The sequence below is a fragment of the Saccopteryx leptura genome, chromosome 5 (genome assembly GCF_036850995.1).
Source record: "Saccopteryx leptura isolate mSacLep1 chromosome 5, mSacLep1_pri_phased_curated, whole genome shotgun sequence".
Lineage (NCBI taxonomy): Eukaryota > Metazoa > Chordata > Mammalia > Chiroptera > Emballonuridae > Saccopteryx > Saccopteryx leptura.
The window spans coordinates 189,661,774-189,687,569 of NC_089507.1; the positions used below are offsets into that span (position 1 = coordinate 189,661,774).

Consider the following 25,796-nt stretch of genomic DNA (forward strand, 5'->3'; position numbering starts at 1 on the left):
AATATTTTCACGGACCGGCCTTTAGGGTGGGACGGATAAATGTATCATGTGACCGAGACAAGTGTCAAGGGTGAGTCTTAGACAGATGTAACAGTGGGAATCTGGTCATTTTTTAAAAATAAAACATTGTTCAGACTTAAATATAAATAAAACAGAAATAATGTAAGTTATTTATTCTTTCTCTGCAGACCGGTACCAAATGGCCCATGGACCGGTACCGGTCCGCAGCCCAGGGGTTGGGGACCACTGATCTAGAGCCCATTACTTTTCTACCTCTAATTTTAAAATTGTGATCCTAGGCTCCTATGCAAACCTCAAAAAAAAAAAAAATTAACATTTGTTTATGTGTGTATAAAAGTTTACTCCTCTCCTTCCGGGGATGGTGGGTAATCGTATGTGAAAACTTGCCTTTGAATACACTTTGGAGGACCAAGTTATACAGTATACCTCTAAGAACATATAACTCCCTGCCCCATACTGTTCTGCACCTTTAAGGTGAGCTACAGTCCTGTCACTGACATCTGCTGAACATTAACAGTAGGGAGGTACTTTCCAAAGGAAAAATGAGTCTTTGTTACTCTACAAAGATACTCAGTTTCTTGGTATTCAATTCGGTTTTTGGAGATGATGATAAGTTTGATCCAAAAGGAAGAAAAATTAGAAATATTTTGGAACAGGGGAAAATGCTTAGCAAGGTAATCATGGCTTTCCAAAAGGAAATCCGATTTAAACCAAACTCCTATCATTGTTTGGTTGCTCTACTTTTAGTTTTTTTTTATTTTTCACCATTGCATTAACTCGACACACTGTTTTGCCATATGTCTGTTTTCTTTAAAAAGTGCCCACAGCCAAGTGATGGCAACTGTTGATACCATTCTGTCCAACCGTTCCCGTGGAATTTGAGGTCACTGGACATCAGTTCCTACCTGGGGTTTGATAGTTGAGTGAAACCATCTGGCAGCCAGCGTTCCAGAAAATCTGAGGCATGTAATTACTGGAATCCACTCGGCCTCCCTTGGGGTAAATGCGACTCATTTGCCGTTTGTTATAACTGTGTAACTTATTAAGGAAAACGGAAAAAAAAAAGAAAAAAAAAAGAAAAGCTGATTCTGGCAGCAATCGATAACCAACAAAGAGTTGAAATAACAAGGTCCAGACCAGTAACGACAAACAGCGGACGACAAAGAGAAAACTTCACATTTATAAATGAGAAAAACCACACTTTGCTGCACTGACTATGAAAACAATTCACATTTGGGCAGAGTGTCACAGCCGCTGTGGTCTTTCAGACATATTATTTTATTAGTTCTACATCCACAATTACGTTTTAGCCTTTATCTATTTTAGAGATGCCTGTCAAACCCAAAGCGCACCAACCACTCATTCTGTAAGGATACTTCACAAATTCAATCGCGTGAGTCTTCAAGTAGCCGAGACCGACCGACTCATTAAAAGAAGACATGTTATAATGAATATTGCGTTCTGTAAAGAAAAGCAAAGATGCACTCAGAAACCTTGCCATCCAACCCTCACAGAAAGACAAGCAGTCAATATAATTAAGCCTGAATTATGGGACTTTGTAAGCAGATGTTCCATTATCTTATCGGTAGCGCCTACTTGCATTAATGTCCTGTGGGTAGGGACAGTTGACTTAAAAAGGAAAAAGTGTGATAAATTAAATTTGCCAAATTTAATTTAAGCAAATTATGTGCATACAGTTGCCACACAGCGCCACCTTTGAAATATGTATAGTTGACGGGGATGATGATGATAGCTTTTTCATCCAGGAAATAGTTAGAAAAAAATATTTTTTGGAGACTAGCTTTTGATGAAAAGAGGTCTTACATCTAATGTGAGGCTAGCCTCGGAGTGTTAATAAGCACGGTCTCTCAGAGCCACCTTGTGGATGATATAGGGAATGACATCACAAAGGCCACCACATGCCAAGGACATGTGTGTGGTTTCGGAAACAAAAACAAGTTGAGGTGGAACACTTCCCATAACCAGAAAAGGAAGTGGCAACAAGGCAGCTCATCAGTATATCAACAGCAAAGCAAACAAAAAAAGCAATAGCATTTAACTTTGGGTGTTACCTTCAGCCACATTGAAACCTTGAAACTTGACAGGCTGTGCGTAGTTGATCATTGTGGACAGGTACGGATGGATGTTAGTGGTGGCACCTACATACTTATAAGATGCCATCCATGCTTGCTCATCTTCTACAGTAACCAGGCCCTACAAGCACAGCAAAGGGGATATCCGTGTCGGTGACTTCAGCAAGGCTCATGGTACATGCTACAGACTTCCTCACTAAAGCTAACTGACACACACACATTGAAAATAAAGGCCATTTCTTTGCTCAGTCATGCTAAAGGATCTTTTTTTTTTTTGTATTTTTCTGAAGCTGGAAACGGGGAGGTAGTCACACAGACTCCCGCATGCGCCCGACCGGGATCCACCCGGAACGCCCACCAGGGGGCGATGCTCTGTCCACCAGGGGGCGATGCTCTGCCCATTTGGGGCGTCGCTCTGTTGCAACCAGAGCCAGTCTAGCGCCTGAGGCAGAGGCTCCAGAGCCATCCCCAGCGCCCGGGCCATCCTTGCTCCAATGGAGCCTCGGCTGCAGGAGGGGAAGAGAGAGACAGAGAGGAAGGAGAGGGGGAGGAGTGGAGAAGCAGATGGGCGCTTCTCCTGTGTGCCCTGGCCGGGAATCGAACCCGGGACTGCCGCACGCCAGGCCGACGCTCTACCACTGCTAAAGGATCATTTTAAAAGTTAATGTCTATTTTAGCTCCAAATAACCCAAAACATATCATACATACATTTTTAGGACATTTTGTAGATTTTTGAAGAACTTTAAAATACTCAAGAAACTATATTGAGGTTCATAGCTATACTATGAAATACACATAGCAGGTATTGATCATTCTTATTTTCAGGATTGGAGGCACAAAGTCCAAACGCTGACTCTCTAACTTCAGTGGTCATCAGAATCACCTGGAGGGCTTATTAAAACACATACACTCTTGGGCCCCACCCTCCGAGTCTCTGATGAAATGAATCTTGGTTGAGGCCCAAGAATTTGCATCTCTAACTAGCTTCCAAGTGATAATGATATAGCTCCTCTGTGGTCCACACTACACTTAACACTGCCCTAGGATTTAAGCCATATTCATAAATAGTTTATGGCATTTTTAAAAAAAGCTTATTTTAAAAATAATCTGATAACTGACTACGTAGGACATTGTCCTATTGAAATACTGAAATTATATTATTTTGCATAGAGAAAAAGAATTAGTTCATTTCTTGGTAAATCAGAAGAAAACCAGCAAAATCAACAGTAACAAAAACAATGCCTTCAAAAGTGACCAACATTTTGTCGAGAACTTAGAAAAGCTAAGTTTCCTGCATAGATTGTTACAGGTAGATAAACTGCTTAGTTATGTGAATCAATTCATTAGTTGAAAAATGGTTAGACCGTTTGCCTTATCTGATAACTTGACATCCTAAATCATCAAACTGATTTCACAAAAGTCTGAGATAAGTATCAAATAGTATAACTTACTGGTGTTTTTTAAAAATCATATTTTCATATGTCCCAACCCCCCAAATAGGGCAGAGGCCATTTCCGATTCTTTTCTTGTATATTTAATGATAATAAGTAACACCACTGGGCTGAATTCCTGTGTGCACGGTCATTACTGTCAGCAATCACGTGTCATAAGAATTAAGAGTGCTACCCATTGACCACGTGGGAAGACTGAGGCCTTAGGAATAAAATAACTCAATCACAGCTAATTAATAAAAATCAGTTACCAAAAGCCAACCTGTCCTTTGTTTACGCCAATACCTTATGAAACTCTGGTGGAAGAGAATTTCACAAACATCTTGGGAAAGGATTTGGATCAGGCTTACCCATAATTATTCTAAACTTAATATTTACACGGTAAGAAGATAGGGTCTTACTCCAAATAAAGTAGGAACCCACAAATAGCAAGACAGTATTTTCTGAAGCTCTGAAATGTGGGAATCAAATTATAAGACAAATTTCTGTGTATGTCTTCCCTTAGTCTCACTACCGTATAAACCATATGCATTTGCTAAGTAAGACCAGTTTGATATCATGAGGAACTTTGAAGAGGATAAAAAAAATCTAAAAATGAGACTTCACTTACAATAAAGTCAATATCTAATAACGTCAAACTCCTAGAGCCTGACCAAGCGGTAGCACAGTGGATAGAGCGTCGGACTGGGATGCTGAGGACCCAGGTTCAAGACCCCAAGGTTGCCAGTTTGAGCATGGGCTCATCTGGTTTGAGCAAAGCTCACCAGCTTGGACCCAAGGTCACTGGCTCAAGCAAGGGGTTACTCCGTCTGCTGAAGGCCCGCGGTCAAGGCACATATGAGAAAGCAATCAATGAACAACTAAGATGTTGCAAAGAAAAACTGATGATTGATGCTTCTCATCTCTCTCTGTTCCTGTCTGTCTGTCCCTATCTATCCCTCTCTCTGACTCTCTCTCTGTCTCTATTACAAAAAAATAAATAACAAAAAACTCCTAGAATGTGTACAAAGCAAAATTAACAAGCTCTCAGAAAGCCAGTATAGTCAGAATCAAGATTGCCTTCCTATTTCACTACAATATGGATTTCCTGACCAATTATTAGGTCACTTGTGTTTTCAAATTCAGTCTGATGATCATGTACTCCTACTCTAGAAATGAAATCTCTAATCCCAGTTAAGAAGATGTCGAACTGCACTAAACACTTATCAGTTAAGAAGATGTCGAACTGCACTAAACACTTATTTTTAGAAAAATCATCTTATTCACCTGCTCTAATTTTGTGATTTTAATGGGATTTAATCATTCTACCACTGTGATTAACTCTTCCTTTTAAAGACTTTTAATATTAGATGCATCAAGCATATAAATATTATACCCGTAATCAGTAAGCCTGACATTCCATGGGGTGGGGGGAAGATGGAGTAACAATGCTTAGAATATAATGTTCAATATTAGAGGACCAAATGTGGTGTCTTATGTAATAAGACAAAAGGCACACCGAAATTATCTTCTTACCTTTTTGTTGTTTTCATGTTCAAGGTCATCAGAAACCTAAATGAAAGAAAGAAGATAATTTGTTTACTTTTCTAAAGAGCAAAATTCCAAATCTGGTAGCCATGCATATGTACCTAATTAAATAAATATAGCTAAATGGTTATTCTACTTATTTGTTAAGATGGGAATCTATTAATGACATAAAGCCATGGACAAAAGCAAGTACTGAAAAGATACTGTTTCACAGACCAGAAAAGCTCATTTTAATGATATCTCCTTCCTTTGTTGACAGTTTTCACCTATTTAGATCCTTCCTAATGGTAATTTAATTAGATATTTAGTCACAAGGCTTAGGAAATACTCAGTGTGGTTACCTCCCCTGATAGTCAAGGGCAGCAGGCATGAATTGTCACTCTTTAGCAACTCAACACTGGTGTCCGGATATTGATAAAGACTTCAGTAGTAGCAGCAGCATAAAAGTAAGCACTGAATGTTAGTAGGTAACCAGTAGTTGTAATTTTCTATCAGAAAGGTAGGGTACAATAGCAGTATTCCTTTGGCTTTGCTCATCGACAGATACTCTCCCATTTTCCTATGACTAAATGTATCCATCAACTTCTTGCATTTCCATCCACTGCCTCTTGTAATTAAGTGTTCCTGCTCCAATCCAAGACCACACCTGCACATCACCATGATCCCATCCACTCCCACCTTCTCAAGGAAGGTGGCTGGCACAGGCAGCATCGCCTCTCTCTCCTGCAGAACTTCATCCCTTCCTCTCTACTTGCACCATTTCCAGGTTTGCAAACGCACTCCAGACTCATTCATCTTAAAAATAACACCCCCTTCACTCCTCAGGCAACCTTTAACCATCAGCCCATTTCTTACATCAGCCAATTATAGGCTACTTCAGTCTTTTGTGGTGGTTACATTTCTAAAGTTTCATAGGTAGTAGCTGCTGCCTCTCGAGAGCCATGCAACAGAGGGGACACCAGGACTCGGACCTTCTTGACACTGTTTGCAACAACTAGCAAAACTACTCAAAAGTATGGTCTCTCCTCATTTACATCTGTCTGCTCCAGTGACCCCCATGACTCCACTGAAATTCTCGTGTCCAGGTTGCCAATGTTACCAATCCAGTGAACACTCTCGAGTCTTCTTACTCACTCAATAGAATCATCAAAAATCAACCACTTTGCCAGGTGCTAGAGGGTTGGGGAGCTGTTAGCTGTTAGTTTGTTGGTCAAAGGACACAAACTTCCAGTTAATAAAAGAAATGAGTTCCAAGGATTGTATGTACAGCAATGACAATAGTTGACAGAACTGGATTATATACTGGAAAGGTGCTATGAGAGCAGATCTTAAATGTTCTCACCACACTCTGCCTTTCTCCTAACACTGTTTTCTTGGCTTCTTTGGTCTCATTGCCTTATTTCCCTCCTACGTTTCTGGTGCCTCTCCCATGAGCCAGCCTTTAAACAGGACTCCACCTGGGTCTTTTTTCTACCTCTTCCCATGGATCATCTTGTTGATGGCCATGATCGGGGCCATTTTCTGGTGATTTTAACAGGCTAACCTTTGCCACTGGCAAGCTGCTGTTTTCTCCCCATTCACCTAGAACAGCGACTTTCAACCAATGCAATATTTAGTCAGGGGCATGACCTCTTTACCCTTATGTTGTCAAATAAAAAAATGACAACAGCCAACACAACAATTGCTGTCTGGTGTGAATGAATCAAAACTATACCTACTTTTTTTTTGTCAGATCAGCAAAAAACCATATTTTTTAAGTGTGCCACAGAATTTTAGTAATTAGTTTTGTGTGCTGCGAGACGAAAAAGGTTGAAAATTGCTGGCCCAGAATAATGCAACAAATGATAATATTTAAAGAATACTGTCCAAATGAGTAGGGGTCAACACTGTGGATGACTAATGAGTAATTTAAACGTCTTTCCTAACTTAATAATGGGTGTGTCTCAAGATCAGATATTAATGTGGTCACTTAATTTAGAAGAGGAATTATAGGCTACTTCAGTCTTTTGTGGTGGTTACATTTCTAAAGTTTCATAGGTAGTAGCTGCTGCCTCTCGAGAGCCATGCAACAGAGGGGACACCAGGACTCGGACCTTCTTGACACTGTTTGCAACAACTTCCTTGTGACCCAAGTCATCAGCAGAAAGTTCATTTCCAAATTTGTATTCAGGGTGAGCTTCTTCCTCTTGTTCAGCTGCATGAAAGACAAAAGAAAAATCCATGAAAACAAATGATTGCCAGGCAGGCAGACCTTCTCCAGAACCGTGGGGGAACAGAAGCCCTTTTAGAGGAGAAGGAAGCCGAAAGAAAACGGGAACATTGAAATATGCAAACCTGAAGCCTATCTTGTTATTTATTCTTCCTCCTGCATCTAACATGGTGTTTGACATGTTATTGATGCTTACTAGATTTTTCGTAAGTGAATGATAATTTCCATTTCAGTATAATAACCCTAAAAATTAAAGCTTCAATACCTATGACATACCTGTAACTTAAAGGTATATATTTTGATCTTCCACGAGACCTAGAGAAAACAAGACAATACAAGCAAAGGAACATACATTTGATAATTTCTATAAAGGAGACTAAAATGTCCACAAGTCATTATGGGACAGAAAACAGAAGAGCTAGGAAGGATGGTGCTGGTCCTGTAATCCGTTTGTCAAACCTGGCTTAGGTAGGTTTACAGGGCTCTGAAGTCACTTCCTGGGCTCGTGCTAGGGGAGGAGCTAGAAGTGGGTGCTAAATAAAGCGGGGGCACAGGAACACAGTCCCGCTGTACAAGGAGACCCAGAAACACTCGGTCCAGGAAAGTGACAAGAACTGTAGTATCCACCCAAGTCCACTGGTGGAAAAAGAGTCATTCATTAGAAAATGAGCCACTTGCTCTGTGAGATCTAGATTCCCAGGATTCCCGGTAAAGAATTTGCCTAGAAACTAGCCAGGATCCTTGAAAAATCCTTATTGTAAAAAAAAAAAAAAAAAAAAAAAGTGAAATAATGTCTGAATTTGGACTCCCAAGGGAGGTGAGGAGACCCATAAAAATCAGAGCTATTTTTCAAAAGCATGTTTGTAATGTGCAAAGGGAAAGGCAAGAACAATAGTAAATGTAAGACTATTTCTCTGATTCTAAAATGCACCCCCCATTTTAATATAACTGACATTGAAATGTATCTTTCAATTGATAGTATTTTTAAATTAATTGGAAGCTTTTTTCTTTCTCAGTTAAAAATAAAACAGAGGTGTCTTTCAACTGATGTTACATTGGATTCGGAATTTGAGAGCCTGCTTAGCCAGGTGCTATTTCAGGCACAGGATGAAAGTGAGTGAGAGACACAGACAACTTCCTCTTCTAGGCCTCATGCAATGATAAGGGGATATTCCAGAGGCAGATGACTAAAAAGAAAACAGACAAAAAAAATCCAGTAGGTCATATAGGCTTGGGAAGGAAAAAGAATTTGCGGAGCTGGAACAGGTCTTACTCTAGGGCCGTATCTTCACTTTACAGGTGAGGGAATAGATTCAGAGATATGAGCTGACTTGTGAGGCCACAGAGTAAGTAAGATACGGACTAGATTTCTCCGGATTCTTAGTACAATGCTCTTAATGTGACACTGGGTTTCCATGACTCACAGTCTGTATGAAAGATTTTGAAACTTCGTTTACGATCACTCTTAAATTGCCATTGTGTATCTCTTTTGTCTAACTACTTGAATGTGGAGGTATGTTCCATACAAGTGGTAGAGACTTAATTACTTTATAAGAGTTGTACAATAAATGTTATCATCTCTTGGGTGTGTAAATATGCACAGACACACATACGATTCTGATATTCTCCATTGCTCGTGTGTCTTTCTGAATCTAACTCCAACTAATGAACGGGCAGGTGGTTGGAGAGACTGAGAGACTTTTCTATTTTCTATAGCCTCCAGGCACCCTGTCCTCTTGACCTGTGCTTGGTTTCTTCCTGCCTGCTGTGGCAAAGTGTTTAAATCAGAGATTGTAGTCATTTATGTATAGCAGGTTCATACTGTGATGCCAGGGTAATTACAGCCAATGGGTAGACTAGAATTTTAGCTAAGTATGAGCTAACTACAGCTAAAAATCAAACATATAACCGGTATAGCAGAAACTTCTATGCCCTTTAAGAGAAATTCAAGTGGATCATTCTGTCTTCTCAGCTACTTTCCTATATCTATACTGTCCCTCATTATTATTTATTAAAATTTAATAAAAATCTCAAGTATATTTTGAATAACATGGGAACCACTAGAAGCATATTATTTTGTCTATAAGAATAACAAACATATTCATAAAAGTGGGAAAGTACCCTTAAGGATAAGTGGAATCACATTGACCCCCCATTTTAGATTAATGTGTGTGTTCAGAAAAATGTAACATTTTTGACTTTCATTAGTTATAGTCTTTCTCCTCTAAAATTTTTTAACAACTATTTTGCATATTTGTGTTTTCTTCATATTCTTGAATATTAGAAGGGTAGTATGGTAAGGTACAAAAGGGGTAAAGGCAATTCTAGGATTGAATCTTAGTCCCACTGCTTACCAGCTGTGGGATCATGTGCAAAATATGTTACCATTCTCAGTTTCAGTTTCCTCATTTGAAAAATGAGGGTAATAATACCTATTTCATCAGGTTGAATAAAGATCAGATGAGGCAATGATGCAAACATTTGATCTAAAGTTAGTATAGTGATGATATTTATTTTTTTTCTTATTAATTTATTCCATTATTCTGCAGCTTGTTTTACTGGATTATAGTATCTAGCTAGTAATCTTTCCTATTTTTGATTACTACCTATGAAGCATAAGACACTATTTTTATTTACTATTCATCTTTGCAAGTTTTAGAAGTGTTTCACTGAACTTCTGATTATATTAATATTTTAGTTTTATTATTGGCAAAAACTGTGAAGGAAAACAGTAGGCATTGTGGCAGACTATTTTCCAAAGACAGCTACAATCATATCTGCCTCCCCATCTGCTTTTGTACAACGTCATCTTGCCTGTCACCCATCTCCTGGAGCCTGGGGTCGAGGGGCACTAAGTCTGATATGAAGATTTGAAGCACAGGGCCCTGGCCGGTTGGCTCAGTGGTAGAGCGTCGGCCTGGCGTGCGGGGGACCCGGGTTCGATTCCCGGCCAGGGCACATAGGAGAAGCGCCCATTTGCTTCTCCACCCCCCACCCCCCCTCCTTCCTCTCTGTCTCTCTCTTCCCCTCCCACAGCCAAGGCTCCATTGGAGCAAAGATGGCCCGGGCGCTGGGGATGGCTCCTTGGCCTCTGCCCCAGGCGCTAGAGTGGCTCTGGTCGCGGCAGAGCGATGCCCCGGGAGGGGCATAGCATCGCCCCCTGGTGGGCAGAGCGTCGCCCCTGGTGGGCATGCTGGGTGGATCCCGGTCGGGCACATGCGGGAGTCTGTCTGACTGTCTCTCCCCGTTTCCAGCTTCAGAAAAATACAAAAAAAAAAAAAAAAGATTTGAAGCACAGTACAGAGAGGAAGTGATGATGTTCTGGTTCCAGGCAGAGCTCTTCAATTAATTTAGCAGCTTCTGCTTTCCGTTTCTTGGAACAAAACCTGGCCACCATGCTGTGAGAAGCCCCAACCACATGGAGAGGCCACGTGGGGGTGCTCTGGTCAGTAGGCCCAGCTGAGCTCCAGCAGAGACAACCGCCAGCCACAGGAGTGAGCCATCTTAGACAAATGGCCCAAAGGCACCTTCAGAGGACTCAAGCCCCAGATGTCGTCCGCTGGCAACCGCATGAGAAACCTTAGGGAGTACCACCACCCTGAGCCCAGATGCCCCACAGAACTGGCCAAAAGAACAGCGCTGTTTCAAGCATCTGAACTTCGGGGTGATGTGTTGCACAGTAATAGCTAACCCTAACAGGCATCGATTAAATTATGTATCTTTGGCCTTGTAGACCTCTCCTGCCATATAAAATATATGAAAAGTGAGTCATTATGATGCTTCTCTGGGAGTGAAGTTGAACCCACTGTTTGCACATGTGAGATAAACCATTGTTATGAAGTCTGTTCCATAGTTAGAAGCCTTTTTAAAGTGTTTGCGAATAAGAGTTGTTCATTCTCACAGTTTTTGAGTGTTTACCTATAATATCAAACTTTCCTAAAATTGACTCTTGTATTTCAGAGGTTTCTATAACAAACGAGGAGAGTTTCTACAAGTATTCCTAAATTATTCATCCCAACGCCACTGTCTAACAAAAAGGCATACAGTGCAAGTCCAAATTATTTTGTTAATCAGTCCTCATGCTCCATAATGAGCAAATAACTTCCTAAAAACATTCCACACCTCTCAAAAGACCCATTTAAAACCAAACATCCTGGTTGTGGCGATATGCCGAAACAAAACAGAAGCTAACAGCAAATACTCAAACATTTTAAACAAGGCTGCCTTTGTTAAAATTATCTACCTAAGTAGATCTAGTGAGCTGGTTACCCGAATGAATTCGAACTTAACATTTTGATACAGTGCTGGCTTTGAGTGTCCAGCCCATTCTGTGAGTGCATACAAACCCATCGTGACTCTGAGGGTCTTCACTCACCTCCCTTCCTTTCCACTTGCCTTACTACTAATGTCATCCAAAAACCGAAGTTCATGTTTTTGTTTATAGGAAGGAACTGCAAAGTATTCTTCTTACTCCAACCCCTGCCCTGTATATAAAGTGCTTTACGGATTCTCTGCTGTGGTTTGCTGCTGAACAGCTGAATGCACACTAAGAACGGAGATGACTAAGTCATTAAAATCTAGTGCCCAGGAAAGCTGCCATACTATTTGTAAAAATACCAAAAGGTTAAGTCTGGTGCATGAATACATACCTGACTATTAAGAATGAAAACATCACATTATACAAATGGGTCTGCTGAAACAAATTCATTATTTTTTTTAATTTAAAAAAGTATTTTTGTGACATGTAAATTAAAGAAAAAAGAAAACTTACCACTTTCTATTTCCTCCTCGTTGTAATCCTCTAAGATGTTAACTGGAGCAGCAGATTCTCCGGCCTCCATCATGCTTTTCAAAGCTTCGAGCTGTTCTAGAAGGAGGAGGGGGCAGATGTCAAACCACTTACAAAACCTGGGCTTTAAGATCCACACTGAGCCCTGGCTGGTTGGCTCAGTGGTAGAGCGTCGGCCCGGCGTGCAGGAGTCCCGGGTTCAATTCTCAGCCAGGGCACACAGGAGAGGTGCCCATCTGCTTCTCTACCCCTCCCCCTCTCCTTCCTCTGTCTCTATCTTCCCCTCCTGCAGCCAAGGCTCCATTGGAGCAAGGTTGGCCTGGGCACTGAGGATGGCTCCATGGCCTCTGCCTCAGGCACTAGAATGGCTCTGGTCGCAACAGAGCAATGCCCCAGATGGGCAGAGCATTGCCCCCCGGTGGGCATGCCGGGTGGATCCCGGTTAGTCTCATGCGGGAGTCTGTCTGACTGCCACCCCGTTTCCAACTTCAGAAAAATACAAAAAAAAAAAAAGATCCACACTGAGAAGGAGGTAAATGAGAAAGGAGATGTGCTGTCCAGGCTGCCAGGGGCTACATTCCCAACCATACTGTCTCACCTCATCCTGCTGGTTGACCTAAAGGAACAGGCAATAATCACATTATTTATGCGTGAGGAATTACCCCTGAAACATAAGAACTGCCCAAATTTCTGGTCAGAGGTTTGAGCGCAGGACTTAGTCGTTGTAAAGGATTGATTTTAAGTCTTGATAACAGAAGCCCATGCTTGGAGGGTAATTCAGGTGAAGTGACAGAAAAGAAACAGGAACACTGAGGACTAACCAAACTTCATGAGAAAGTATTTGCAACTGCTGTACTCAGGGCTATTACTCCCATATACCTATAATAAAACCTGTATAAGTCAGTACGATAAAGACAATTCTAAAAATGGAAAAAGGGGAAATCATAAATACTGGTTAAAAAACTAGTTATCAAAGGCCTACAAATAAAAAATTAAAGTATTGTTTTCTTCTATTATTGGGCATGCATACTATAAAAATGGCAACAGCCAGTGTTAGGAATGTTGCTGGGAAACAGGCAAGTCTCGTATATTACAGTGAGAGTGTAAGCTGGCACAACTCTTCTGAAAGACAGTATAACAAGGTATCACAGTATGAAAGGTGTGGGGGCTCTGACCAACCAACTCTAATTGTACCAATGGATTCCAAAGAGAAGGCCACGCAACATACAAAATGAATATTCAGGCATGTTTATCATCGTTATTGTTTCCATAGTGATGAACATCTATCACCTTGGGACTGGTTAAGTTACCCCATATTCCACAATACATTCTATACTGTGTTTCATACATTAGAATTACAGTTAGTAAAGAATTAAAGTTATATACTTCATTGGTTGAATTCAAAATACTTTTAAAAATTACTACATTTAGCATGATCCCAGTTTTGTTAAAATGTATGCCTGTGTCAAATATGCATGTATGTATGTGTCTACAGTACATGCGTCTTTATGTAAAGTAGATAATTTGTTGTTTTTTATTAGTTTCCAATACGTTTTTGTTGTCTTCATTTTCCAATGGCATTATAACTTTTGTAATAAAAATAAACTATAATTAATATAGTTAAAAACTTTAAATTTAGAATACCTAGGAAAAGACACAATGCAGTCATAAAATAGTCGATGTTACTAACTTATTGAACTAAGAGAAAAATATTTTCAAAGAAAATGTGCTAGGAAAATACAGGGAAAAGCATTTTTATAAAATAATTTCTCAGTCTCTCTCTGCACATACACTCACGCACACACACCGTTGCTCACACTTGCACATTTACCCAGAATCCCTAGATATGTAAGTCACACGAGCAAACTGCAAGAAAGACTTTTCAAGAGGCATTCTGAGTATATAAAATGATAAAATATCAGTTCCTTACACAGTATTTTGATAAATTCCAAAATGCCTCCTTCTACTTTCTTCTCCAATTTATATGAACATGTTGCTCCCACTGCAGAAACTAAACTTAAATGGAAATGTGGCAACTTTGCACTGAAAAGTATCTGTAATATCCTCCCCTCCCAAATCAGTGGTTTGAAAATATATTGCATTCTAGACAGCTGAATTGTTGAAGCACACAATGTATGCCCATTTTCATCCCAGATGCATGTAATTAACTTACTTTGTTCAACTTCAGGTTTCAGTCGTTTATTTTTGATGAGTATTTTTCTTTTCAGGTCATTGGGAGATGGCAAGGGCCTGCCTGGTTCGAGCTAAAAAGAAACAGAAAATGCTGAATTAAGGGTGGGTTGTGCTTCTCCATTCTCATATCCATCATCCCCAAATGAGTGTGGAGGCCTGTGAGTTCTACCATCCATGTCCACTAGATGGCAGTCAGCACAGTTTTATGATTTCCTTCCCCAGTACAAATTAGCCCACTATATCCAACTTTGCCTTAGACCACTGTGGCAAACTTGGCATTCACACAGCCTCCAGGGTATGCAGAGCTGTTCTACCTTCCCCACTGGTACAATCTGGGGTGTTGGGGGAGGAGCTCCTGCCCAACTTCAGGCTTTGTCCCTTTTGCACATTTGATAAAGTACAAAGAATCACTGTCAGCTCAGGTTAGAATCCGCTTTCTCAACTACAAGTCTCTCCTGGTCCCCCAAGTGCTGGGCTGCACAGCAAACCTGTCTGCTCAGTCTGATCCAACCTTAACACTGTGGACTGTGGTTCTGTCAGTTCAATAAGGGAAACAAGAAGGGAAGGGTTTTAATTGCTGAAATCTGACCTTCACTGTGGTTTCATTTGCTTGGATTTATGTCTGCAATGATCTCTAACCCATAGAACTGTGCTATGTCTAGTCAATCCATTCCCCATTCCCCCATCCATCCATCTACATACCCACCTACCCACCGACCCATCCACCCATCTCCCCATCCAGCCTTCCAGACATCCGTTTATTTTCCAAACTAACTCTTATACTATTTATTACATGCAAGGCACTATGCATTCCTATGTCTTGTGTTTTCTCAAATGAAACAGTTTGCTGAAGTTCTGATTCCTTTGGGAAGCCTGTTGTAAACTGGGCCCTTCCCCAGTAATCTCCGTAGCATCTGGATATCTTCAAGAAATATTCCACATATTATAGGCAACCTTCCTATTTTAGTTATGTTTTTACATCTGTGTGCTGTGTCTTATGCCCCGCCCTCCTCCCCACCTCTGGCCCAGCCTACGATTGACAGCTCTTCAGTTCAGGGAGTGGGTCTTACTCCCACTTATGTCACCTATGCTTCTCATAACACCTCTCACGTATGTGCCTATTACTTCACAAAGAACACAGTGGTCATTTCAAAGAAGTGAGCACCTTAGCCCTTAGCCCAACCAAAAAATAAAGTAAATATAACATAAAATAAAATAGACAGAGGGCCTAGAAAGAAAAGAAAAAAGAAAAAAATCAGGGACGTTTCTTAGTTTGGGTTCCCTTCGAATTAGCTTGGGACAAAGATTAACGCACAGGTAGTTTATTTGGGAGGCTGCGGGGGAAGTGCGAAGGGAACAGGGAAGTGATCAAAAGAAGACGGGCTGCCAATCAAGGGTGTGTTATCAGGCAAGTTATCACTCTGGGCTACCGGAGGACGGTCCTGCTGGGGAACCCTGGGCGACAATGGGGAACATGGGCTTAGAGTCATCCCTCCTGAAGGGTGAGGGGCATGGGGGGTGTTAGTCCTCTGGCACTTCTGGCCCAGCTTCCACCCGAGGGCAGAGCAGGCTGTGGCGGCTGGGGGTGGGGCACAGGCGCTGGCAGTCATCTGAGTCAGGCCAGTACAGAGAAACAGGAAGCGATCAGGGGACGTGCACAGGGCGCCCACAGCTGTGGCCTCAGTGAACTGGACAGCCCCAGGGGGTGGGTGCAAAGGATGTGACTATCCTTGTCCCCTATATATTTTTCAGCTTCCATAAATCACTTCTGAAAAAACTCATTGTTCAACCACTCGATGTGTTCAGAAGTTACATGATGCACCTTCCTTCCTGTCAGTCACTGTAATGTTTCTGCTGTCACCTTATGCCACCATGTTGGGGCTCACTGGCTGCTTGTCAATAGTGGGGCAACATTTTACTACTGTACATTGTTTTATACTTTAATTCTGTTATCTGTCTCGCAACTCATAAGATCTGTGACAGGTGGTCTTAACCACTTGGGGTTATGGAGCTTTGTAAAAATGTGATGAACTCTGGAATGTCTGTATAAAAAATTATATGCAACTACAACAAGTTCACAGATCCTAAAGAACCTACTGATGGTCACAAGTTAACAGTTCCTCATGAGATGAAGGAATTAATAGGTCTAAAAATGAAATAGCCTGACCAGGCAGTGGCGCAGTGGAAAGAGCGTCAGACTGGGATGCGGTGGACCCAGGTTCGAGACCCCGAGGTCACCAGCTTGAGCGCGGGCTCATCTGGTTTGAGCAAGAGCTCACCAGCTTGGACCCAAGGTCGCTGGCTTGAGCAAGGGGTTACTCGGTCTGCTGAAAGCCCACGGTCAAGGCACATATGAGAAAGCAATCAATGAACAACTAAGGTGTCGCAACGAAAAACTGATGATTGATGCTTCTCATCTCTCTCTGTTCCTGTCTGTCTGTCCCTATCTATTCCTCTCTCTGAATCTGTAAAAAATTAATTAATTAAATAAAAATGAAACAAAAATGTACATATGATATTCCCCAAGTGTTTATTTTGGAGTTGAGAACTTGAACTTTAGGCTCCTATGACTTCAATCGGTGGACTTCCTACAGCAATAGGGTCCTGTGGCTGCTGAGCCCTGGGTGCACATTTGATTGATCTGAAGAGCTTCTAAAAAACATCATGTACAGGCTTGACCTTGGATTAATGAAATCAGAATCTCTGAGTGGGGCCCAGGTGAAGGTATTTTTAACAGTTCCCACAGGTGGTCCTAATATGTAACTAAAGTTGATAATGACCATGGAGTCTAGACTCTTGGTCAGTGGGTACTTTATGGAATTTTAGGACAGAGATCTCAGAAACCAAAAGACCCCCAAATCTCCTGAATTAAATTGAACCAAATGTTTATTTTAATGTCTCTCTCTACACATTCCTCTGAAGCACAATAGAAGTTTTTTGTACCAACAAATTTAAATAAACATGAAGATCTTTAGCATTAGTGCTCCAGGACTACTTGACCCCCTTAGAAATAAATTTCAAAACAAATCCATTCATGTGAGAAATATGGTTAGCTAAAAATACATACTGGATGTGATTCAAGTGCTTGTTTCAACAGGAGATCCCCAAATAAGTCTTCGCAATATTTGGACATCTTGTACTGTTGATATTTGCTGGAAAGAAAGAACTGGCATTTGTAAATTCAAACATCCATTAACCATCCAAGAAGAACCACTGATTCCTAGGCAATTAAAAACTCCGACTCTATAAAACACACAGTTGCACCCTTGATGTCAATGTAAGCTATACTGTTACATACCACAAACTTTAACCAGTGTCTTTTAAAAAAGAAGTAGTTTCTGCCCCCACACTAAGAGCTGGAAAACAGAATAAATAATGTCTTTCAAGTTCATGAAGTCTGATTTAAAATACATTGCCAAATATTCCAACTCAACGTAACTTAGGCACAGTATCCTTATCTGCTCTTTTGTTTAGAGAGAGCGTCTCTAGAGCACATTAAGATGACTTAGGGTTTTGTTGTTGTAGTAGGAAGTGGGGAGAAATAGTGGATTGCAGTTTTCTTCTTATCTTTATAAATATTTTTTTTTTGCAGAAGACTGACTATGTGTTGCATAAAGCCAACTATGTGCTGCATAAGACCAAACAAACTATTGGGTTATTTTAAAAGATATGGAGCAGGAGTGGGGAATGGGCAGTAGGAAATAACCAGAAGAGACTCGGAGTAGGATGAATCATTATACCTGCAGTGATTTTCAAAGGAGAGAATTACAGGATATTCAGATGTGACAAATGCAGTTTCCTTGATGGCTTGAATAACATCCTTTAAAGATAAAAGAGTGTTAATCAGAGAGAAGAGGAGAAAAACATTTAAAGCACCTGAAACCAATCAGACACTATTAATTTGAGCTTTTCAGAAAGTCAAGTGTGACAATTCTGGTCTGAAGAGCCCGTTTACCGTGATACCAATACAGGCTGCACTCCCTGCAGACAGACCCACGCGCAGCTAATGGTTAATGATAACATTTTTCACCGCCATCTTTTACTTCTCTAAAATTATGGAGCTATTATTCATTGACAAGGTGGTTCACCCACACGGCAGGCTAGTTCCCTGCTCAACAATCTGCTTGGACAGGGTCGGAGTTCACCTTCTGGTGGAGCAGGGGAGCTTTCCACACCGTGGTTCCCACGACAGACCATGGCTCTGCCCCTCCCACCTGAAGGACAAACACGTGGGTAACAGCCTACAGATGGCTGGCAGCTTTATTGACCCTTCTCTGCATCTGGGAACCAGTCTTTGGCTACATTTCATTAATCTGATGAAGACTCCTGTGAACTGAAGTGACATCGACAGTTTCCCTTGTTTCGCTTCAGCCTGGTGAAGGGGGGCACCAGGGAAGAGGGTCTCCCTGGTGAAGCAGGTAAAACGGGGAGGTGCTCCGGGTGCCCCTCTCTGAACTGAGAGCGTGCTCACATGAAACTACTTTTCAGCGAGCTGAGCGTGTCCGCACCATGATCTCTCATAACAGATGCTGACCTCGCTCTCTGCTTAGCTTTGGAAAGCATGGCTGCAAACCCATGCTTCTAAAACCGGAAAATCATATTTGATAAAAATTCCCAACTTTGTTAACCACAGCGCAGTTTCATCATTCAGTTAGCTGGGAAAATATTTTGTAATAGTTTTCTAGGGAAGTCTATTTGAAATGATAAATCCCAGCCCTGGCCGGTTGGCTCAGCGGTAGAGTGTCGGCCTGGCATGCAGGAGTCCTGGGTTCCTGGCCAGGGCACACAGGAGAAGCGCCCATCTGCTTCTCCACCCCTCCCCCTCTCCTTCCTCTCTGTCTCTCTCTTCCCCTCCCGCAGCCAAGGCTCCATTGGAGCAAAGATGGCCAGGGCGCTGGGGATGGCTCTGTGGCCTCTGCCCCAGGCGCTAGAGTGGCTCTGGATGCAACAGAGTGACGCCCCAGAGGGGCAGAACATCGCCCCCTGGTGGGCATGCCGGTGGATCCCGGTCGGGCGCATGCGGGAGTCTGTCTGACTGCCTCCCTGTTTCCAGCTTCGGAAAAATGAAAAAAAAAAAAAAAAAGAAATGATAAATCCCTATTTTAGGTAATCTTGGAGTATTTTATTGAGCACCCTTATGGCCAAGATGGACCTTTAGTTATTTTTGCTTGAAGATTCTTCCCAGGTAAACTGTCCACTTGAGCTGACCAAAGAATCTTTCCTTGAGGACAATCTTGGCTCTGTCCATGGGTTCTTCTTTGCTCACCATCAAGCGGAGGGGGGAAGGTCTTCCTTTTCAGCTGAGCTTCCTCACTAGGCTCCTGACTTCTTAAACCAGGACATCAACCCTTCATGTCAGTTTGGCTGGTGGGGCAGACTCATTGCTTCCCACCTGAACATGCTCTTGGTACTTTTCAGGGAGCATCATGTTGAATCATTACTGCTCAAAACTCACCAACATCTTGGCTGAGAGAAATGATAGACATGGAGTGTTTTGGGTACAGAACCTGGGTGTGTTTTTAAAAATACCTCTGGTGACCTTCCATGTGGAGGCAGGGCTGCAAACTGCTACTCCAGTGTTGCAATCACTATTCCAAGCTACCGACAGAGACCCAGGTACCAGACATATTGGTCAATCACATAATTTCATTTTTGACTTGTCTTTTGACAGGATATCATTGGAATACACTGAGGAACTTTCTAAGAAACCCACCTTCAAATTGTATATAGAGATCACCAAAAGGCCATTAATAAGATGCCTATTGGTTAAACTATAGACTTCCCATCTATGGGAACTGCTTTTCTGGATCAACCGCTCTTGTCTGCATTTTACGAATCCTGTGAATCATCCTGTTTTTCTCCTTGCACTGAATGCTAAAGAGTTTGAAGCCCAATGTGGAGTATGGTTTGACAATTTACAGAACTTCCTGACAAGCATTTATAAACTCTGATCTCTCTATCGTATTTCTAACCGTTATAGGCATTACTGATAATCTTTTACTTTCTGAATTTTATTTATCTTTTCATGACACTTTGAAGTCCTTCTGGAATAATGCAAAATAAGTAAGCAGAAAGAAAGAAAGAATGAAGAAAGAGAGGGAGGGAGGAAGGGAGAGAGGAAGGGAGGGAGGGAGGGAGGAAGGAAAGAAGGAAGGAAAGAAGGGAGAGAGAGAGGGAGGAAGGTAGGTGGAAGGAAAAAAGGGAGGGAGGGAGGGAGGGAGGGAGGGAGGAAGGAAGGAAGGAAGGAAGGAAGGAAGGAAGGAAGGAAGGAAGGAAGGAAGGGAGAGGGAGGGAGGCAGGGAGGGAGGAAGGAAGGAAGGAAGGAAGGAAGGAAGGAAGGGAGAGAGAGGGAGGAAGGTAGGGGGAAGGAAAAAAAGGAAGGAAAAGAGGGAGGGAGGGAGGGAGGGAGGGAGGGAGGAAGGAAGGAAGGAAGGAAGGAAGGAAGGAAGGAAGGAAGGAAGGAAGGAAGGAAGGAAGGAAAAAGGAAAAAGAAAAGAAAGAAGGAAGGGAGAGGGAGGAAGGTAGGGGGAAGGAAAGAAGGAAGGAAAGGAGGGAAGGAGGGAGGGAGGAAGGGAGGAAGGGAGGAAGAAAGGAAGGAAGGAAGGAAGGAAGGAAGGAAGGAAGGAAGGAAGGAAGGAAGGAAGGAAGGAAGGAAGGAAGGAAAGGCAAATAAAATAAAAGACTTTAAAGTAGGCAAGACCGGTAGACTCTACCAGAGAAACCACATTATTGGCACCGTCAGCATTTGAAAGCAGGGAAAGAGGCATGAAGGAGAGACTAAGTGAAGAAACATTTTTATTGTTTCAACTCAGAAAAAAGAGAAAGGAATCAGAAGGTAAAATGCTTGAGAAAAATGAATAATTTGTTTTTTCCTCACCACCTTTATCTATAAGAAACAGGAAAGGCTATGACTCAGTAATTTTAAAACTTACCTTAAAAAGGATATCTGTACACATCGCTTTTCCATGAGTTATTATTGGTTCTTGATCTTCCCCTTTTCCATCCCAACAGTCAAGTTCGACACATCTAGGAACACAGTGAAATTTCAATGTTGGATCCTTCCAATAAAATAGTGTGTGTAGAAATGAAAAGAAAGGACACTAAAATAAGAGTTTTTTTCTTTCTAAAAGTATAAAATGGAATGAATTAAGTGACATGATTATTCCATGGGATATGCAGGTTAAAATCACATTATTCCCTTTATCAGTTTGGTGTCATCCAAATGCCACTGTCAGATTAAAAGACACTTCAGAGATACAACAACTGGTGTGGTTCTGGATGAAATTCTAGTTGTGACAAAGATATAGTAAACAACAATTTGAAGACAACTGGAGAAATTTAAATATGGGCTGCATTTTATATAATGTTAAAGAATAATTTTTAAATTTTATTAGGCGGGATGATGTTACTTTGGCCATAAAAGAAAACGCTCTCCTTATTTCAGCAATTCAAACTCAAGTATTCAGAGATAGATAGAAATACTGATGTAGTTCATTTCTTTAAAAATATTTTCATATTCAAAAAAAAAGCAGGTGAAGAAAATAAGATATTAGTTATTGATAACCAAGGGAAAAAAATCATAATGTAACTACACTTCTTATTTTTCACTTTTAGAATTTTTGTCATATTTTAAGCCTCAAATATTTGCCAATTTCTGTCAAAGGAAAACAATTGTCAAGAATCTTTGTTCTCACAGAATGAAATTTTAGAACTTTTGACATTAAAGCTAAATTTGCAAGTGCCTTCATGACCAATCAGAAACAGCACAACTTCTTAAAATAAGCATTTTGGAAGGTAATTTTGAAAGAATATTTTAAATTGACAGTGGGAAATATCTTTTGACCTGCAGGAGGACTCCAGACCTTTGTGGAACAGCTACCATCCTTCCTTTTTCAGGGTTAAATGAGTATCATTATCCATTTAAGAGAAAGAGCAATGCCCACTTCACTTTGAGTACCACTTCCATTGTTTTAGAAAAAAGGAAAAAGGCGTCATACAAAAATAACAGTAACAACAACAACGGCTCTCTTGAGTCCCTGACCTGCACCCAGCCAGGAGAACCTGTCTGTACATTTCTACTGAAGACTTCCCACCAAATTGCCGGCCGGTGAGATAGGTGTTGTGGGAAGAACTGATGAAGTAGTGAGCCAGAGGATGGTCCATTTCCTGGTAAAGTTCTAAACGATCGAGGAAGACAGGGGCATTTTCATCTGACATCAGATATCTGCAAAATCCGTCACTTGATATAAGGCCTAGGAAAAAGAATAATATCTGAGCAGATTCGTGGTTTTGTTAGATACACATCTCATACCTTACTCATGGAAGTTGAAGCACCTTAAATAGGAGTAAAACGTCTTCACAGCCTCTTTCCCAAGAGCCTTCATTATTCAGAACTTGAACAAAATAGCACAGTTGCACATTATACATAACCTAATGCATAAGACAGGGAGGTCACATCCTGCTGTCATGCCCATGATGGCAGAGCACACAGCTCCCTCAGTTTAGAAGCCCTGTACCAGGAGCTGTGGTGACTAAGGGTCAAGGAGACCTTTGTCTAATTCTGCCTCTGTCACTCACTCCTTCAGCTCCTGAGTCTCAGCTTCCTCTTCTGTCAAACGGGGGAAGTACTGGGAAACCTGCTTTTCAGGACTGTCAGGAATGGCAAATGATACCATTCATAAGATGCGCTCTTAAAAAACTGGAATGTATTCAACTATCAGGCATTACTGTTCTTGCCAGATCAGAAAAGGGGTCAGTGGCCTCTCTGGATTTAAATAATTCAATTTCCCCATCTTATGTAAAAGGCAGGGTATGGAACTGGTACAAAGAGTTTGCAATTGTAATAGAAGTGTGACTGCAAGGGACACTGTTCTTTTCTGTCACACCTTTCTGACACGGGGACAGGACCCACAGTAACTGCTGGATTGACAATTAATATTTCTGCATCTTCTCCTATTCAATCAATCACTGACAGCTTCAGGGTTTTTTTGCTTTGTTTTTACTTAAGCATTTGCAAGTTATAAATTGATGTCAAGTTTATAAAAAAGTACAGAGGATAGCACAATAAATAACTACGGACTTACACCACAGCTGTGTCAGATCTTAACATTCGACCATATTTACTTTATTATTTTCTTTAAAGAAATACAATTATGGGTGCCTTTGTAGTGCCCTGAGAGCCTACCCTCCATTCCATTCAATTCTACCTTCTTACTTCAATGTAGACAATCGTTATTCTTGTCTACGGCCATACCACCCTGAACGCGCCTGATCTCATCTGATCTCGGAAGCTAAGCAGGGTCGGGCCTGGTTAGTACTTGGATGGGAGACAGTCGTTATTCTAGCTTTTGTGTTTACCATCCCTCAAATGGTTTTGCAACTTTACTCCATCTGCATTTATCCAAGCATTATGTAGTTGTAAATATTTAAACATTTAAGCCCTGGCCGGTTGGCTCAGCGGTAGGGCGTCGGCCTAGCGTGCGAAGGACCCGGGTTCGATTCCCGGCCAGGGCACTCAAGAGAAGCGCCCATTTGCTTTTCCACCCCTCCGCCGCGCTTTCTTCTCTGTCTCTCTCTTCCCTTCCCGCAGCCAAGGCTCCATTGGAGCAAAGATGGCCCGGGCGCTGGGGATGGCTCTGTGGCCTCTGCCTCAGGAGCTAGAGTGGCTCTGGTCGCAACATGGCGACGCCCAGGATGGGCAGAGCATTGCCCCCTGGTGGGCAGAGCGTCGCCCCATGGTGGGCGTGCCGGGTGGATCCCAGTTGGGCACATGCGGGAGTCTGTCTGACTGTCTCTCCCTGTTTCCAGCTTCAGAAAAATGAAAAAAAAAAATTTTAAACATTTATATAAAAGCTATCCCACTTTTACATTTGCAACTTGCTAGTTTTACTCTACATTTTCTTGGGACTTGTCCAGTTAATATAAGTAGCTCTTGTTCATTTATGCTTCACTGAATAATGTATAGTATGTACAGTAGAAGGTATAGCAGTCCATATATAAATATATCACAACTGTCCATTATTCAGTTGATGAATATTTAGGTCATTTCTAATTGCAATTAAAGACACTGCAATACATACTGTGCCTCTGCTTCCTGGGCATGTATATTTATTCTAAGAGTAAGTACTATTTTGAGTCACTGGGGTAGATGCAATGATAGAAGAAACAGACAAGCCCCACCTTCATGAAACCCATATCATATGGGAAAGAGAATAAACTAACAAATAAATATAAGTATAATAAATTGTCAAGAAAAGGCTGGAAGAAAAAACTAAGCAGGGAATGAAAGTGATCAAGAATGACCAAGGCACTGTGTTATATTTAGATATGTGGCCAAAAAAGACCTCTTCTGAGGAGGTAACATTTATACATGGGAAGCAAGCCACGTGCGCACCCAGAGGAACCCCATGCCAGGTAGAAGAGTCAGCAAGTGCCAAGACCTTTGCAGGAGGGTATTCTGATGGGAAGAGTCGATGGAAATGAAGTTGGAGGGGCAGCCAAAGGCTCCATCAGTTGGCCTTAGTCTTCCCTTAGTGCCTTGGATTTTATTTTAAATGTGCTTAATAGCCTTCAGAATAACACAATCAGATTTGGTTTTCAAAGATTTACTCTGGCCATTATGTGGAACATAAATTGTAGGCATTAAGTAGAATGGAGACAACTAGTAAAAGGTCAACTGGCATCGTCCAGGGAGAGAGGACATAGGCTCAGAAAGGCTGGTGAAGGTGGAGACGATGTGAAATGATTTATTTAGAATCTATTTTATGTACAGATCTTGCAGGTTTTGTGGATGAATAAGAGGTGATATGAAAGAACAAATCACATTGGGAATAATTCCACGAGTGTTAGGTGGAAGAGCAGGGTAAATATGGCACCAATTTCTAGGCTGGGAAAGGAACAGGTTTGTGGGTGAGGAGAACCAAAACATGATATATACACACATGTGAAATGCCATTCAATATTCAAATGCAGAGTTCTACTACAGGCCTGTAGAGTTTAGGAGTAAAGAGTTTAAGTAAAAAGTCATGTGTGCGCAGAAGAAACTTTAAACCATTAATCTGGATGAACTCTTTAACCGAGTAAGTGTCAATGGAGCAGAGATCCAAAGACTGAACTTGAGCCACTCAGAGTTGGGAAATAGAGAAATTCCATAGGGAACATAGATAGAAATAAAAATGCTGAGCTGTGAGAGGTATATTTTCGACTGTACTAACTACTGCCAAAATATTTATCAAGGTGGTTGTTTATACCAACATATGCCCCCACCAGAAATTTATAAGAATGCCTTCTGTACCATATTCTCACCCATAATTAATGACACAGGTTAAAATTTCTATCATCAGTGAAATGGTGAAACTTTGATTTTTAGATGTGTCAATGATAATCTCATAGACATTTAGGACCAAGCAGGACTTTAGAAATAATCAATGATATGCCTCTATCAGAACATCTATCACACTGCCAAGGACCTGCTGAGTCTTTCTTTTCAATAGATCACAACCACCTGGTTCAGT

The 25,796-nt window shown here is 41.4% G+C and overlaps 1 protein-coding gene across 10 annotated transcripts in view; it reads right to left on the bottom strand.

The window, feature by feature from the left end:
• The window catches only part of PLCB4 (phospholipase C beta 4), a 385,287-nt gene that overhangs the window by 37,204 nt on the left and 322,287 nt on the right, over nucleotides 1-25,796 (bottom strand). For all 10 annotated transcript variants that reach the window (XM_066387163.1, XM_066387166.1, XM_066387161.1 and 7 more), the window contains 11 exons: nucleotides 22,325-22,535; nucleotides 21,216-21,309; nucleotides 18,024-18,103; nucleotides 17,351-17,435; nucleotides 14,264-14,354; nucleotides 12,073-12,168; nucleotides 7,186-7,286; nucleotides 5,081-5,116; nucleotides 2,094-2,235; nucleotides 1,398-1,482; nucleotides 927-1,051 (listed from right to left, as the gene is read on the bottom strand). In XM_066387163.1, coding sequence (XP_066243260.1) covers nucleotides 927-1,051; nucleotides 1,398-1,482; nucleotides 2,094-2,235; nucleotides 5,081-5,116; nucleotides 7,186-7,286; nucleotides 12,073-12,168; nucleotides 14,264-14,354; nucleotides 17,351-17,435; nucleotides 18,024-18,103; nucleotides 21,216-21,309; nucleotides 22,325-22,535 — 1,146 coding nt within the window. The remainder of the gene's footprint in view (nucleotides 1-926; nucleotides 1,052-1,397; nucleotides 1,483-2,093; nucleotides 2,236-5,080; nucleotides 5,117-7,185; nucleotides 7,287-12,072; nucleotides 12,169-14,263; nucleotides 14,355-17,350; nucleotides 17,436-18,023; nucleotides 18,104-21,215; nucleotides 21,310-22,324; nucleotides 22,536-25,796) is intronic.